This window comes from Pinus tabuliformis, chromosome 5_1, assembly GCF_031772625.1.
Source record: "Pinus tabuliformis cultivar Carrire ecotype Pingquan chromosome 5_1, CPIR1, whole genome shotgun sequence".
Lineage (NCBI taxonomy): Eukaryota > Viridiplantae > Streptophyta > Pinopsida > Pinales > Pinaceae > Pinus > Pinus tabuliformis.
Genome location: NC_142305.1, coordinates 783,867,066 through 783,884,373, shown reverse-complemented (window position 1 = coordinate 783,884,373; position 17,308 = coordinate 783,867,066). Strand labels below are relative to the sequence as shown.

Genomic DNA, 17,308 nt, shown 5'->3' with positions numbered 1-17,308 from the left:
AGCTAGTCAATATATTTGACGAGTGAGAAACCATTAGGTATGTAGGTTTGATCACTATACAATCAGTTTGGTTTGGGAATACCAATTGGGAATAACTGGGGTATAGTGCTAATATCAACTACCAACAATGTAGTTAAAGAGTATAAGGGGATGTGTTTGTTTGGCCTTCTTGTGATTTGATAGGGGATAGGGGCACCCCTATAATTGCTTGTGCACAAATTGAATTAATCCCAATTGTATGACTGACAAGGAGATCCTAATTATTTGACTAACAAGGAGACAACCATATAGGATGTATCATAGGTGTGGCCTGCTTGTTGCATAGGTTGATGATTATATTTAAAGTTGCTAAAAGTTGGGATTTCAAGGTTAGTACATGTGATTTGGTATCCACTATGGTTATTATTCTGAATAAAGGTGACATATTTAAAATATATGTCATGGACTTAAGATCCTCCCTTTACCATTACTTTCAGAAAACTAATCTTGTAGCAGTTTCTTGGATAAGTTATTCCTATTTGGATGGATTCTACTACCATGATCAGATTAATATTGCAGAAGAGAATGGGTTGAAGATGGCTCTCCTCATCGAATATCCAACTTGTGAATGTTTGGTTTCAAATCATTGCATTATTAAACTACAAGTTATGTTTTTCCTAGTTTGTTTCAAATTGGAGGTTCATGATCTTTACTATAAATATTGGAAAACAATTTCTTGAGTTTCTTCATGGCAATTTTATGGAGAATACACTTAGAAATGTTCTTAACACAACCACCCATTTGTATATTCATTTGAAAGAGTGATGAAATCAAAATCTCAATTTCCTAGGTTAAAACAAAAAAAGAGTTTTATTTCACACTTTTTATCTCCAATTTTAATATCTAAATGATTACATTACATCTTTTTGCATACATGGATAAATAACCAAGTACACTTTTGTGTGTTGTTTCTTATTGAAGGTGTTGGGTTACTAATCTTCCAACTTCTTATCTTCCCGCCACTGGCAACTTTTACGGGAGCTATCCTTATAACCCGCATCGCAGCAGTATGTTGTCTCCCTTTTCCCTGATTAAATATTTTCTTAAGTGTAAATGTTAGCATTTTTAAAGTGTTTAGAATATTAGAGGTTTGTCCTTTCATATAGAGATTTCAAATGCATAGAAATAACATAATATGCATTGACTTGCAGATATTAACTATACCAGTGTTGGCATCCTATACATTTATATCCAAGCTATCAGGGGTTTCTCTATGGTTGGTTGTTAATTGTGCATCCTTGTTTAAAAATATATTATCTGTAAGTATTTTACTCTCTTGGCTATGCGTATGAGAAAATGTTTTTTTGAAAAGTTTTAAATTGAATTTTTTTATTAATCAATAAAAGAATAATACTATAATTGAGGTATTAGGGCCATGGTAGCTATTTTCAAAATTTTCCCACCTCAATTAAGATATAATATGCAGTTCTAGATGAAAAGTTTCTCCATAATGTAGCTATTCCTCTATCTGATTGATAAAAATGCTTCATGTCAATAGTTGCTATTTAATATACAGTTCTAGATGAAGAGTTTCTCCATCATGTAGATATTCCTTGATCTGATTGATAAAAGTGTTTCATGTTAATGGTTGCTATTCCTCTTTGATTTTAAAGTAAAATTATATATCTTTTAACATTCTCTAACTTGATTTCAGCTATTGTCAACACCAACACTATACTTTAAAATGATGATAACTTTTTGATTTTTTTCATTTTCAAGTATAAATTTTATAATATTTTTCTTCAATTTTTTTTATATATAACCATCATTTTTATTTCAAATTAAAGTTTACTTTTTAATAATTTTAACCATATTATTTATTTTATTTTTTAATATAGTAAATTCACATTTTTAAAATAGAGAGTATATCTATTTTATACCATATCCAAAATAAAAACCTCTTACACTAAATACTTTAAAAACATGAAATTTTTCATTTTATCTTTTTCAAATAAATAATAAATTAATTTAATTTTATAACTTTTCAAATAAATAATAAATTTATAATTTTTTCCTTGCCTTTCATAGCATGATGACCCTTTCCTGCTCTCTTTTTCATGTGTCCATCTTGAAATGGCTTTGTTCACGTGTTATAATATACTAGTGAACAAATCGTTTAAATATGGAACTTTTGACATTTTTGTGCATTGCACGAGAATACACATTATGTCACTTTTGGTAGTGGTTTCTTTTACCCAATTATTTACCATTTTCTTTGATAGGTATGACTTTGAGATTTTAAAGGATCTTAACTAATCGATTTAGGATTTTTCTATCAGAAAGTGTTCACTAATTAATTATGGGAGTGTTGGTTGATTAATTGATGAAAATGAATTTTGGGGTTTATTGTTTTCAATATTTTTACGGGTTTGATTTTGGACTTGTATGTTCTTTAGCTACACCTCTAATCTATGCATGCATGTAATTTCAATCTATCAAGCAATTGCAATGTCTCAATGCATCAAGTCATCAAAACATCAACCTATGATTCACTCACATAAAATTACATAAAGTATAAATCAAATTTCATTAATTAAACCCACTATACTATTACATAACATTTTTGGGCACCTTGGCTGGCCAAATATTCGTTCTAATTGCATCTTCTTCATACACACACAAGTTCACATTTCATATTAGAAAATAACAATATCATGGATTATCTCAAGATCCATGATCTTCTCCATAAGCTCTCAACTTGATCTTCTCCACAAAGCGCTCAATATGATCTTCTCCACAAATCCCTCAACGAATCCTAAGATCCCTCACAAATATGATTTTTCACGCTTTTAATCCTTTACATAATAGATATTATCGTGCCTTTTAGAACTCATTCTAGTTGATTTTTCAGAGGATGGGTTGATGCTCTTGCATCACACACCCAAGGTACAAAAATTTATTACCTCTTGGTCATATGCTTTCAGGTATTCTCGTAATAGCTTCAACTCGTGAGTTGCAACACACCTCTGCAGTAACCAGTCTCCACCTTGCTACATGATACCTCACCAAACTTTCCCTTGAGTTTGGGCTTTTGGCATCTTCTTGGTTATGTTCTCTGGAACCCTATGAGCACTCCTTGCTCTAAGCTGTTGCAAGTCTTCTCACCTTCCTTTGATGTCACCTGCACAAAGAAAACAAATCTCTTACCAGATCTTCAATTAAATTGTACCTTCTTCCATTGATTCTCCTCCAGATTATACACAAGAATCTTCCGCCTTCTGATACCACTTGATGAAAATGAATTTTGGGGGTCTATCATTTTCAATATTTTTACAGGCTCGATCTTGGACCTATGGGTTCTCTAGCTGCACCTCTAATCTATGCATGCATGAAACTTCAATCCATCAAGCCATCAAAACATCAACCCATGATTCACACACATAGAATTACATAAAGCAGAAATCAAATTTCATTAATTAAACCCACTATACTATTACATAACACCTTTTGGCATCTTAGCTGGCCTAATGTCCGCCTCTTCATACACACATAAGTTCACAATTTATATGAGAAAATTACAATATCATGAGTTATCTCAAGATCCATGATCTTCTCAATAAAGCTCTCAACATGATCCTCTCCACAAAGCGCTCAACATGAGCTTCTCCACAAAACCCTCAACGAATTCCTAAGATCCCTCACAAATCTAATTTTTCACGTTTTTAATCCTTTACAGAATAGATATTACCCTACCTTTTCGACAGTTGTGCCTTTTATAACTCATTCTTACTGTTTTTTCACAAGATGGGTTGATGCTCTTGCATCATTAATGTTGGGAATATGGTTAAGTTTGAATTAGGTTAATCTATTTTATTTAATTTGTGGGTGATTGCATTAAGTCTAAGAGTATATAGATAATCTCTCCAACTCAACCCTAAACCTCATCCATAATAAGTATACTAATTCTTTTTAATTCAAAAATAAAATTAAAAATAACTCAACCCATTAGATTCTTTTTTACACCAAAAGTCCAAACATATAATTTTGTGGCTTCAAAGTTATTACATATATTTTATTCCCTTTATAAAGCAATAAAAATAATAAAATGTTAGCGATGCTCTTTTTTTTTTTAAATTTAAATTTTTATATATTTAAATACTAGAATATAATTATTTTTTTCCATTTTAATTAAAAAAAAAATTTATATTAATATTTCATTTTAACATTTTGATTTTCATTTTAAATTTGGATTTTCCAGATTTTAATATTATATATATATATATAGATATATAATTATTTTCAAAATTTTAATTATTTTAATTTTTAAATTCATATATAAATAAAATCGGCAAAATCACTACTAAAATGATAAATATAAAACCAAAATAGATTAAAATAAATATAATTTAACAATTGACATGGTTTCTTTTTCATCATCTAATTAAATCTTTTATTCTTTATATTTTTTTCAAATAAATATATATTTTTTAATTAAATAAAATTTTAAATATACTTTCTCTAATTAATATTTGTTTTTCACCTATAAACGCTTTCTACCTAATATGGCAGATATGTTGTAATGTTTAATATTTTCAATCAGTCTAGAGAGAGAGAGAGAGAGCTTTATATTACTCAAAAATCAAGTATCCAAAATACATTGATTAGCTTTTTCACCCCGAGGATTTGAATTTCCTCACTATGCACCCCACACCAAAACCAGGGTTGAGCCTCCCTTACGAAACAAGATTTAGAGGTCATACAAAACTAGAAGAAAAACCCATTTTAACCAGAACATGAATGCAGGCTAAGTGAGTTAAGAACCTCCAACATCACAGACAAAACAACAACAATCAGGACCATGCCACCAAAAGGATTAAATAACCAACCACACAACTAAGAAGGCACGCAGGCTTGGATTGCAAAAGACTCAAAACATCACAAACAGACCATAGGTGACGAAGACTATACATTAGTAAATATTAAATAACGAGCCACCCATTATAACAGACACACATGTATGTCTAATGTAGAACCACTAATGATATAGCCAAGACACATAAAATAAAGACAATACTTCAAATAACCAGTGGAACATAAAAACAACTTTGAACAAGCAATGCCCTCATTGACCAACCCGAGACCAACTGACATGAATGTCATCCGACGTTGTCATCTTGCTGCAACTCTATTCATTCTCTAAGGAGGAAATTGTGGCCGACACTTGAGTGCTTGAACCCGGGGGGTCTAAGAGATCTTTGTTATCAGTGTTACATGCAATGTGGCTCTCTACGTGTGCCAGGCGGGAATCGATCCTATCCAAACACAACCTCTGGTTTTTGAGAATTCGTTTAATGTACTCTAGGGAGGAGAAGACATTATATTTCTCTACTTGCCTGTCTTTAAGAACCAAACCCAATAAAATTTTCTTTTGCCAGTGCAGAGAAATTGAACCCAAATATTGCATCTTCCTACCCCTGGGATGCCCAAGGTCAAGAACCCACTTCAAAATATCCTCAAGGAGCTTTGAATTAGAATGGGATTGATGTTCAATCCCCACTTGAGTCTCTAACATCCAGATTTCCTTTCTCCTCTTTGGTGGCACAACATTGAATTAGGTGGTTGCCAAAACCTGGGTGAAAAGTATGTCCCTTTGATGTTCCTGAGAGGCATTGCCACCACCCCCCTCGGCTGCAACACATTCTATGTTTAGGAGGCATCATTGTGGCGCAGAGGGAACACTTTAGGAATCCATTATAAATCCTAAGACCTGTAAAATAACAAGAAAAGAGACTAAACAAAACAACTTGAAAACCTAACCATAATCCCACTAAATCATCACCAAATATTCAAACAAATGATTCGGACTCCACATAAATAGAGCTTAAAATATCTAAAATTTATCAATATATTTGAAGACTACACAGTAGGATTATTCATAAGGTTTCGAATAAATGACCATCACACAAGGAGTGCCTTAACAATATGGCCATTCACCGACTATTCTATACTCAAAAGAGCATTCAAATAAGATGTTGTTGAAGATAATATTTCTTATTTTAACATATCATAAGGCTTATGCTAATTACCTTAAAATGAAGTGTGTTAGTATAATTATACGTATTCCCAAAAACATATCATAAGTTCATTATTAATCTCATTAATATATGAATTTTAAAAATAATTCCTTTCTATTAATGATATGATTTTTTTATATTAAAATTTTCTAATTCATAAATAGGGAATTTACATTTTTATGTAAAATATTGTTTTCTTTCATTACAAAACTTGACATGTGAAATCTACATCCATATTTTATGTGATTATATCATTACTTTTGTAATTATCATTTAACTATCAAAACAATATAATGTGGAAGTTAATTCTTCCAATTTTAATCTCATAGAGCTTATGCAAGTTGCATTCTAATTTTAATATATTATAAAGCTTATTCCAATGGCTTTAAGTTGAATGTGTTAGTATTATTATGCATATTCCCAAACTTTGTAATTATCATTTAACCATCCAAACAAGATATTGTGGAAGTTAATCTTTCCAATTTTAATGTAATAAGACTTATGCCAGTTTCATTCTAATTTTAATATATCATAAAACTTATTCCAATTCCATGAAGTGGAATGTGTTGGTAATATTATGCTTATGCCTAAACAAATCATAATTTTTATTATTTATTTTATTGATATATAATTTTTGAAAATGATTCTTGTAAGCCAATTATATGATATAATTTTATTATTTATGTTAATCATATATTATTAATAACACTATTACATTAAAAGTGATTGATAGATATTGATCTATATTATAAAAAATAAATTATATTTAAATATAACTGGAAGAAAGTTTTTTTTTAAATAACGTTTCAAGATTTCTTTGTAAGGTTTCCAACTCTCCAAAAATCTAAATCCAAAATACATTTATTTGTTTCAGGGCGTTCTGATACACTCATTTAAAAAATATATTAATTATAATTTAATTTTAAAAATCATAATATTAATTATAATCTAAATATATTAATTACAATCGAATTTTAAAAATCATAATATTAATTATAATCTAAATATATTAATTACAATCTAATTTTTAATATCATATTTAAATTAGATACCAAATGCTTATGAAACTTTTTATCCACAAAAACTTAAAATCAGAGAAAGTAGAGTTATTAGAATCTGTACCTAATGAAAAATTAATATTGGTAAAGTGTAATGCCCTCTATTGTGAGATTACCTAAAATAAAACTAAGTGTGTCCACACAGACCCAGATCACCTGCAATAAAACCCAATGTGTCCACATAGTGAGATTACCTAACACCTGGGCAGTTGCAAATCACAAATTATTATTAATATTGACTTGCTAACTATTCAGATTCCACCATATAAAAATATACATATTCTATTTTTATATATTATACTGCTGTAGCTTAGTTTAATTGGACATCACTTTGTTATTGGAGTATCATGTAACAAAGACAATTCAGTTTAATTAAACATCACTTTATTATAGAGTATTATGTAAGTTTAAATTTCCTGTTTTAATCAAACTTAAAAAATCAAAAATCAATTAAACTTAATTTAAGGTTTTTAAATAAAATAAATATTACCTTCCCACTCAAATTCAATAATTATTATTTTTCCCACTTAAATTCAATTAAATTTTATTCAAACCTTCTAAATAAAATAATTATTACCCTCCCACTTAAATTCAATAATTATTACCTTCCCTACTTAAATTCAATTCAAGTGGCTGACTTTCTTCCTCTAACAACACCCAATTCCAAAAAAATTTCATTAGTAAAAAAATCTGTATCTCGTAATCAATTCCAACCTGAAACTTAAAATAGTGAAAAGTGAAGCAAGATTCCACTTCTTCCTGTAGCCTTCAATATCCCAGATCATCTGGAAAGTGCAGATGCCCAGATGTCTTTAATTGGGTCTCCCTCGATCTCAAACAAAACGTGGATGATATGACCGCCTAATTTTGTTACTTGGAATACAGTCAGAAGGATAGTACATCCATTAATATAACTTGAGCTTGGGATAACAACTCGTGCTCGGTATGATGTTGAATTACTGTCTGAATTAACGTAATATGATGGATCACGAATACTCCTTAGCCTTCTGTATTGCACACAATATACTATTGCTTCTCGTATGATATTTTATCACAGTTTCACTTTTAGGTATGCAGTTATGGTCACTGTAACCTGAAGTATTAATTTGTACTCTAAACAGGTGACAACTTACACAGGAACGTTCCTTCTCCTAAATAATTCCGTGGTATGCTCTATTTTCCTTTAAATATACTCAAATGTGGATTGGATGTGAAAGCAATTCATTTATTTAAAACATTTTATGGTATGAATTCCATGGCATGTAACCAGGTTCTGCTAGTAAATGAATAGAATGTCCTTGACGCTTTTGATATTGAATTAACCGTTTGCATACTTATGACAGACCCAAGATCAAAGAGGAGCTGCAAATGGGATTGCCATGACCGGAGCGTCTCTTTTCAAAGCATTAGGTCCAGCAGGTGGAGGTTCACTGTAAGTGTCTAATAGACTGATCCGCAATTTACCTTCCCCACTTCTTTAGGATTTGTAAAAGTAGAGACATAGGAATTTATTTTGATGTTGAATTTGAAATTTTCACTGATTCATACATAGCCAGAGAAGCAGGAGTGTTTTCATAGTTGACACCAATACTATAAGGGTTTTGGCGTAGTCTAACCAGGTGGAGGAGTTGTTCGAAAAGTTTTTTTTTTCAGAGAGAAAAAAGCATAATTTGTATTATATTGAGTCTGTATAAACAGTTCCAGATGGTACATATCATGCAAAATACATAAACCATAAGCCAGAGGAAAGTTCTTCTGAGCAGATGCCACAAAAATAAACTCAGAAAGAAACCCAAAATACAAAAAAACACCTCCAGCACCAGCTGGGAGTATAAACAGAGATAGATACAACCATATATTAACCACCAAAGCCATGAGAATCAAAAAGGAGAAGCCATAAACAGATCATAAGGACAAATAGAAAAAGGTCAGAAACCCGGAATACAGAAGTCCTGAATGAAAAAAGACTCTCCGTCTGCTGAAACCTCCAAGGACCATGAACCTGAGCCAAGGTGAAGACCCTTCTTTGACAGGCAATCCGCAACCTGGTTCCAGGCCCTGTAGATGTGCTGGATGGAGCTTCCTTCCATGAGACCCCAAAAAAACATAATTCTATCCATCCAGCCAGCTAAATGTGGGCATCTGATGAGGCTGTTACCGTTGACGTGATCTACCATGGATTTGGAGTCCCCAAAGATAGAGATGGAATGGATGTCAAAATAGATACAGAAGGCGAGAAGACCCGCAAGGGCCTTTGCCTCTGCCATGCTGTTTGTCCCTATTCCTGCATTCCAAGACAGTCTATAATGAAGATGTTCATTCATGATAATGAACACCCCACAGCCACATGAATTTCGTTGGGCAGCACCATCAAAGAAGGCCTTCGGGGGCCTGAGGATAGGATCTGGCAGCGCATTTCTGTTGATCTTTTTCAACTTTGGACCCTTTATGGGGACAGAGTCGTATATGAGAGATATGTTTTGTAAAATATCCATGAGAGGCTCCTTTGCATCATTGAATATTTTATTGTTTCTCCATCTCCAGGCACACCATAAAGCAATTACTAAGATCGGTCTCCATGATTCGCGTTGCCTACCCCACCAATCAAAAGCAGCATGTGTAGAGGCATGAGAAACAAGAGGAAATCCATATAAAAAAGCCAGATCCTGCCATATTCTCTGAAAAGAGTTGCATTTGAAGAACATGTGAAAGTTGGATTCCTCTGCTGATTCACACATTTGGCACCTACTCGGCCCATGCCAATTTTTTTTCTTTAAGTTCTCCCAGGACAGATTTTTATTATAATACACCAACCATGAGAAGTATATGAATTTGGGAGCGCACCCTGATTTCCAAAACACTGTTGGGAAAGATGGATGAGGGTGCGAAAACTTGGAAGCCATCATATCAGCATAAATATCTCTTACACATACCTGTTTGTTAGCACATGGCAAAATCCAGACTAAAAAATCCTGTGGCTTGGACCGGATAAACCCGCAGTTTCTCAGAGCGTTCCTGAACGGATTCCATAGACTCAATAGAGACTCCGGCAAACCAATATCGGCAGCCGATTTCCATATAGGGAGGGGGCCGTGCCAATCTGCAATCAATTTATCCCAAGTGAAGAAGCCCTTGCCATGAAAGAAGAAAAGAATCCTATCAGGAATTGATATGCTCTCACGCCCACTCATTATTGGATCGATTCCGATGAGGATTCTTTTACCTGTTTGGAGGCTCCATTTCAGGTTACTCAAGAAGAATTGTTCTATTTTGCGAAAACTGAGCCAGATGGCAGAGCCGCCCTTTGCACCAATCCTTTTTAAACGATACCAGTGTTCCATACCTTTACCTCTCATGTATTTGATCTTAATGGTATTACTCCAAGGCCCATCCCCATAGATACCTCTCCACAAAGATTTGCATAGAAGCGCTTTCCCAAAGGTCCTCAAATCCAATAAGCCCCAACCACCTGAAGACTTCGGCCTAGAAATTTTCTCCAAAGAAGTGAGATGATATTTCCCTTTAGCTGAATTGCCACCCCAAATGAAATTTGCTGTGATCTTGTTCATTTTCTGAATGATGCTTGCCAGGAGGTAGAAAATGTGGGCCCAATATACAGCAAGTTGCAGAAGAACAGCACGCGTTAGGACTATTCTTCCAGCCAGAGATAAGCATTTATATTCCCAGGAAGAAATCTTTTTATAATATTTATCAATGAGCCATTTCCAATCATCTTTTGAATAACCCTTTGCCTTTAGATGAAATCCCAAATATTTTACTCCATCCTTGATTGACCTTGAGGCGACACCAAACAAATCAGCAATCCACCCCACCATTTCCATATTGGCGTCGTTGTGGTATAGGATGGATTTTGACTTATTTATTTGTAAACCTGTGGCCCTTTGAAACCTATATAGAATGTCGTTTAGACATCTCCATGTAAACCTGCATAGCATCGCAAAAATAAGCACATCATCAACAAATAAATTGTGAGAAATATAGTTGTTCCTACATATCTTCACGGGTTTACAATTGTTCTCTGATATGGCTTTATTGATATGAAGGCTAAGGGAATTCATCGCCAGGATGAACAGCAGCGGCGATAAAGGGCATCCCTGACGCAAACCCCTTTCCGCCGAGAAAAAAGGGGAAGGAATCCCGTTTATAATGACTGCATAATTCACGTTCTCAATACATGCCATAACCCAATTAATGACATTTGATTTTAGGCCAATCTTTGCTAATAAGCACCTGATGAAGCCCTGTTACAAGGAAAAGTGTCTATTTAGAACTGCTCTATCCCACTAAGGTGTGACAGCTGCCTTAGAAACAAACAGAGAAAAGCTACTTATGTTTTTCCTTTATGAATTATAGATAGAGAGGAATAGAAAGACCAATTTCTGTCTTGCGCTAATCCTTTGATTCGATCCCTCTCTTCTTTGATAGTCCCCAGCTACCTGCTCCCTTGCACGCCCAGCTTCACAAAGTACCTGTAAGATCATAGAAGCATAACACTATACAAAGACATGGATCTATATTCATAAACAATCTAGGATCAGATGTAAATTGACCATACAAATGTAACAAGCATCAATGATACAAAAGCATGGAGGAAAACTCAAATAGCTTTTATTGATAAACAAGAAAAGATCCAGGAGGAGTTACAACCAGTTGTTCCGACCCAGCATCAACCTCCCAGCAAAGAAGCCCCTCTTCACCTTAAACAAAGCTTAGATCACCCAACAATCTGATGTTTATCTCTAGAAACCAACAGCAATTCCTTACAATATGCAAAATTCCAGCCTCCGGATCTCTGGGATGAGGGATCCATATATAGATATCTGTAAGGGGGATGAGTCAGCTTGTGATTTGATTAGTGTCTTCTCTCTGATAGTTCTTGCTTCCACTTGGAGACTGAAGGCCTCTTATTCATCCTTGGTCGAATTCAGTGAGGCAAGTGTCACAGGAGAAGATTCTGGAAGCTTCCATTGCCTCTCCACCTCGCGGAATGACACTGCCATTTGTCATTTCTCGCCCATCGCACCCCACAGAAGGGACTTTTGAAATGCAACGCACCCTCACAGTGTATTTAGGTGAGATGCAACGCACTTAGCCAGTGGAGCAGCTGCAATGATCCTGTTTTGACCAATTCTGAGCAGTTTCTCATGGAGAACTTCTGGGAGAAGCTGTAATCTGTTGACCTTGTTCCTTTAGGGGTTAGAACAACACTTTTAGGGACTTAGGAGTCCTTGATTTATGGACATTTCATGCTTGGGGTTGCAGGGCCCAAAAATGTCTATAACAGTTGCCCCCTAAAGTATGAGGCCGTTAACCTTTTAGAGTCGGGTGAAATGCTTTATTATGAGGATCCGAAGTTCTTTCAATGCTGGGAGGAGACCTGTAATAAGATACAATACAATACATTATCTTCATATTATTTTCATGATCTAGCTGAGGCGGGCATTCCCATGCTCAGCTTTATAAATTCATTTTCATGTACATAGGACAGACAATCGTCTGAGTGTAGACTGATGATTCTGGTAGAGCCATCATCCTTTTGAGTGGATGATTATCTATGCAGCAATGATGTACATTTAATGTCTTTATTTTCCCTGAATATATATCGCAGCCCGAATGGATGAAACTAGATCCGGGGTCTTCAATCTCGTTCGATCTTCACTCGAAGTACAAGTCGATCCATGTGAGAAATGTTCTGAAGTCGAACATGGAAAGACATCGCTTGATTACCAGTCAATGATGTAAACTGTTAACAAGCGCGAGAGGAATCACCGATAATGATAATGACCTTTAAGGTACTGCAGTACAGTTCACGTGGTGTGAATAAAGGACTTGGCGTCGAACACCACGCAAAATCTTTCGGTCGAAGGCCATTGATGTAAACCTGTCGCCGGAAGTGAGAAACTTGCCATTGAGGCATGCAAGCTTCAAAGTACTGAATGGGGTGTTCCTAGATCAACTTCTTGGATAATGAGCTGATGTCGACAAGAAGTGATCCGTCACAGGAGGGCCTTAATGAATCCCACATCAAGGACATGGAACGGAGCAAATGATTTTAATGGAGGTGAAAACGATCTGGTGATATAAGGTTCAGGGTGGCGGTCATGAAAGAATGGAGTATAATGTATGGTAGTGGGTGAGACACAGGTGAATTCACTGAATCACTTCTCTTGAACATATCAGCGACATTAATGTGATGGATCGGTAGCATTAACCCCAAATGTGGATGGTATGGCGTGACCATGGTGATGTGACCGGTGAATGAAACAACGCAACCCGACTCAGACACGGAGTGGAAGTGTCATGTTCAAGAGCGACTTGCTACCAACAAAGTTTCTTTGAGTTTTCTTCCCAATTTTCCCCAGTCATTGCTGACCAGTACCTCTTTATTTTTGTCAAGCTTGAGGAGGATACCATATGCTTGTTTTATAATTTGCCCTTCGGGCAAACCCATTGCTATGTTTTAACGAGCCTAGCGATAGTGAAACTCGTTCTCGTCTATAGACAAGTTTGTCGTTATTAATCTTTTTAACGAGTTTAACGACAAAGACAACTCGGTCCTTTTCAATTTTAGAGAGTTTAAAAAGGAACGTAAAGGTAACTCCAAAATTCCTTTTTCGTCATCTAATCCCTTAAGTCCGAAAAAGTATAAAACAATACAGAAGGGATGAATTTTCGATACTTTTAACGAGCCGAACAAAACAAGCGCTCGATCTTTTTGTGTAATAATCCCTCAGGTCCAAAAAGATTAAAATCTAGAAGAGGGATAGCACTTCCTGTCCCTTTAACGAGCTGGAGAGGCCAATGGCTCGGCAATCGTTTCATATTTTACGAGTCAGTTGAAAAGATCTTAAAGGAGACTCGTCTTTTGAGGAACGTCCGAACGAGTGATAAAACGGGTAGTAGCTGATTCCAGGTAAGGTTTGGAATTTTCCAATCACGGCAGTGTCACAAGGATGGCTAGTGAAATCACTCTTCGCAGCTGTTCCTCAAAATGGGTAAACAATCAAATGGAGGTGAATGATCGGCCAATGAAAAAGTGGAGGTGACGGTGCAAACACGACCAAGGCTTTAATGGCTGAAGTACTACATTCACGATGGTTATTTACCGGGGAATAGTTCATTTTTAACGAGCTTAAACGCGGGTGGAAACATTTGCTCATGTCTTATGTTTATTTTTTAACGAGCTTGAACTATGTGCTAAAACTGCTCGATTAATTCAGTCGTGTGATAAGAATGTCTCATATAAAACGACAACTTTTAGAGATTTGCCCCACATCCTTTCTTTATGCAAGTTAGGAAACGACTAATCCTACGAGTTTAAAGGGTTAGAGGACCTACAAATTTAAAAAATAAATAGTCGTTCTTTGCTTGCACTCCAAAAGGCTTGCATGCCCCCAGGTATAAAATAGAGTTTCAAGGTCACCTTCTATTCGAGCTGACAAAACATTTGTTTTATCAGGAAAGGTATACCTCTTTCAGGTTACCCAAAGATTGTTCTATCTAGCGCGTAAACAGAACATTTCTTCGGCGATGTCTACCGAAATAAACAAAGGTGAGCGGCGATGCCCGCCAACCCACATAACTTTGACAAGAGGATCTTATTCCAGTCCAACTCCCTCTTCCAATCACGGACGGGAGTACGGAGGTCATATTCTCTCGCGGAAACCTACCCTATACCCGAAGTTTTCCTGCCGAAGCAGACCAGGGTGCATGCCCCCTGGGTTTCAGTCATGTCCCCCCGAATCACTCGCGCTCATCGGGTGGACGGACTGGGGATTGAGACATTTCTTGCGTGAAAAGACCATTCAGGGATGGTATATGACTATTTTCTCTGTATGATCCGGGAAATGAAAGCTGGTCCACGAGCTTGACCACTCTTCCTTCGTGCGGAAAACACATTACTCTAAAGAGTGAGGAGACAATTGCTCCCATGCAATAAATATAGTCTCGTCCAAGGAGTAGATTGTAATCCAGGGGTCCTTGAACTACCATTACGTTCATGTGAAAAGTTTTCCCTCTCAATGTTATGGGCACATTGGGAAGGATCCCTAACGGTCGACTGGTTCCTTTATCAAAGCCTGTCAGATTTCTCATCTCAGGCAAAAGCGATGGCGAACCAAGCGCTTTCCAAGCAGTTGAGGAAAGGATACTCACAGAAGCCCCCTCATCTATGATGGTACCAGCCATAACCATTCTATATATTTGAACAATAATTCGGAATGGTATACTAGCTGGTAAACAGGGTCTGCCTAGTTGATTCCAGTCGAAGGAGACAACTAGGTTGCTTGGAGGTGGGACCGAATAGACGGCCGAGTACGACTCTGACGAACTTCCTTCCTGCGGTAAAGGAACGGGTAAATTGCCCCCATGTTCGTTGGAGTCTGTGCTTATGAAAAGAATTTGGACGGTGTAATCCTTGTTCTCTTCAGTGACTGTATCATCTGAAGATGGAACCTCTGAAGGCAAGACCGGGTCAACTGCCGCCTCGACCTTTTGACTTTCGTCTGGTATGGATTCAGATGGTTTATCTTCAATGATAGATGCTTCAGCCGACCACCTGAGCGAGCCAGCCGGATTTTCAACTGGTGACGGACTCGACAAGAGTTTTTTATATCCAGGAGGAAGTAGTAACGGTGAAACCGGACGATTGTCCAAAACTCTTTTAGCCTCGTCTAAGAAGGGACAACGATGGACGGCGTGATTGTCTTCGCACAGTTTACAAGGAAATCTATATTTTCCTTTTTGTCTTGGGGCTTCACTTTCACTAGTTGATGGTGTGTTTTCAACATGATCATTAGAGGTTGACGACATCGGGTTGTGCAAACGGGGAGACCAGTCTCTTAAGATCCGAGGGATGCAAGGACAATCTCTGTGATAGTGGTCTCCCTTGAAAATGACACATGGCGATTTAGGCCTGGTCGGTGCGGTGTGTGAATTTTCGTTAGACGACACTCGTTTGCCCCCATTCGCTTTTGGCTCCTTCTTCTTCTTCTCTTTCTTCTTCTTTTCCTTCTTCTCCTTAGGTACTTGACTTTTGGCTTTACCAGCCCCATCAAGCGAAGAGGAAGGAGGAGAGGAAGAATTAGAGGAAGTAGAAGGTTGGTGGGTAACTCTGGACTCGTCTATTTGCTGATTCGATTGTTCAGGAATAGTGGTGTTTTGAACGACAGAGGTTGAGAAGAGCCATACAGGCAAACCAATTGTCAGTCCTGGAAGCGACAATGTGGCCATATGGGGTGCACCAACATCTCCCCAAGAGGAGAAGGGACTAGGATTTCCTCCAAGGGGAATTCCTTGGTTGGTGGACTCCATTTTCTCAACCCAAGATCAACGTAGGAAAGGGGTAATGAATATTCCGTTTAAAATAAATTTTAGATGCTTTGACACAACTTGTTTTTTCAGTTTTTAAGAGTCGAGAAAAAACAAAAGATGACTCTCGTCTCCTTCGATTTTTAATGAGCCTGAAGTGACAAGTGCTCAGATGGACCTTTTCCGTTAAGGAGTCTGAAAAGGAACGAAAGGGACTGCTCTGGAAATCTAGGTAGAGGGAGTACCAAACCAATCGCAAAACTGCAGAATACTTTTTACGGTACGGCAGTCAATCTTCCTGAATGCTGTATTCAGTGCATTGCGATCGATAGGGCGGCAGACACGGTTTCCTATGGATAAAGGATTAAGCCTATTGGGGTCTCCCAAAATATACTCGACGGTACGTGGGAGCACAAGTCCATACTGGAACTTATCGTCTCAAAGTGGAGGAATCACCCAACCATCAGTGAGAACAACAGTTACCAGGCTTTACGACGCCGGAATACGTCTCTAGCCTATACTTCTAAATGTTGTGCATTAAGTTCCAAAGCGTTGTTAGATTCATTGAATTTATTTTAAGTTGATCTTGTTTATGAAGTTTGCCTTTCGGGTTCACCACGAGATGTAGATGTAATTCCTAAAATGCAATCTAAGATGATAAACAAACTTTTTATCTCTTTTATGCAATGAAAATCTTAGCTACTAGGGAAAAGAAAGACAGAATCTTTTCACAAACAGCAAAGAGCACACTCTAAATTCACTTTCCTAAATCAAGCCAATCAGACTGTCTATATGCAAATGCACATGCATGTATTTTTTTTTCTACTTTCTTAGTATATAGATGCTAAAAAGAAAGTTGATGCACAA

The 17,308-nt window shown here is 36.3% G+C and overlaps 1 protein-coding gene across 1 annotated transcript in view; it reads left to right on the top strand.

The window, feature by feature from the left end:
* LOC149167283 (protein ZINC INDUCED FACILITATOR 1-like) overlaps positions 1-17,308 on the top strand; it is a 283,522-nt gene that overhangs the window by 211,149 nt on the left and 55,065 nt on the right. The window contains exons 12-15 of the mRNA XM_089431494.1: positions 961-1,046; positions 1,191-1,298; positions 8,233-8,277; positions 8,455-8,543. Of these exons, the coding sequence (XP_089287620.1) occupies positions 961-1,046; positions 1,191-1,298; positions 8,233-8,277; positions 8,455-8,543 (328 nt within the window). The remainder of the gene's footprint in view (positions 1-960; positions 1,047-1,190; positions 1,299-8,232; positions 8,278-8,454; positions 8,544-17,308) is intronic.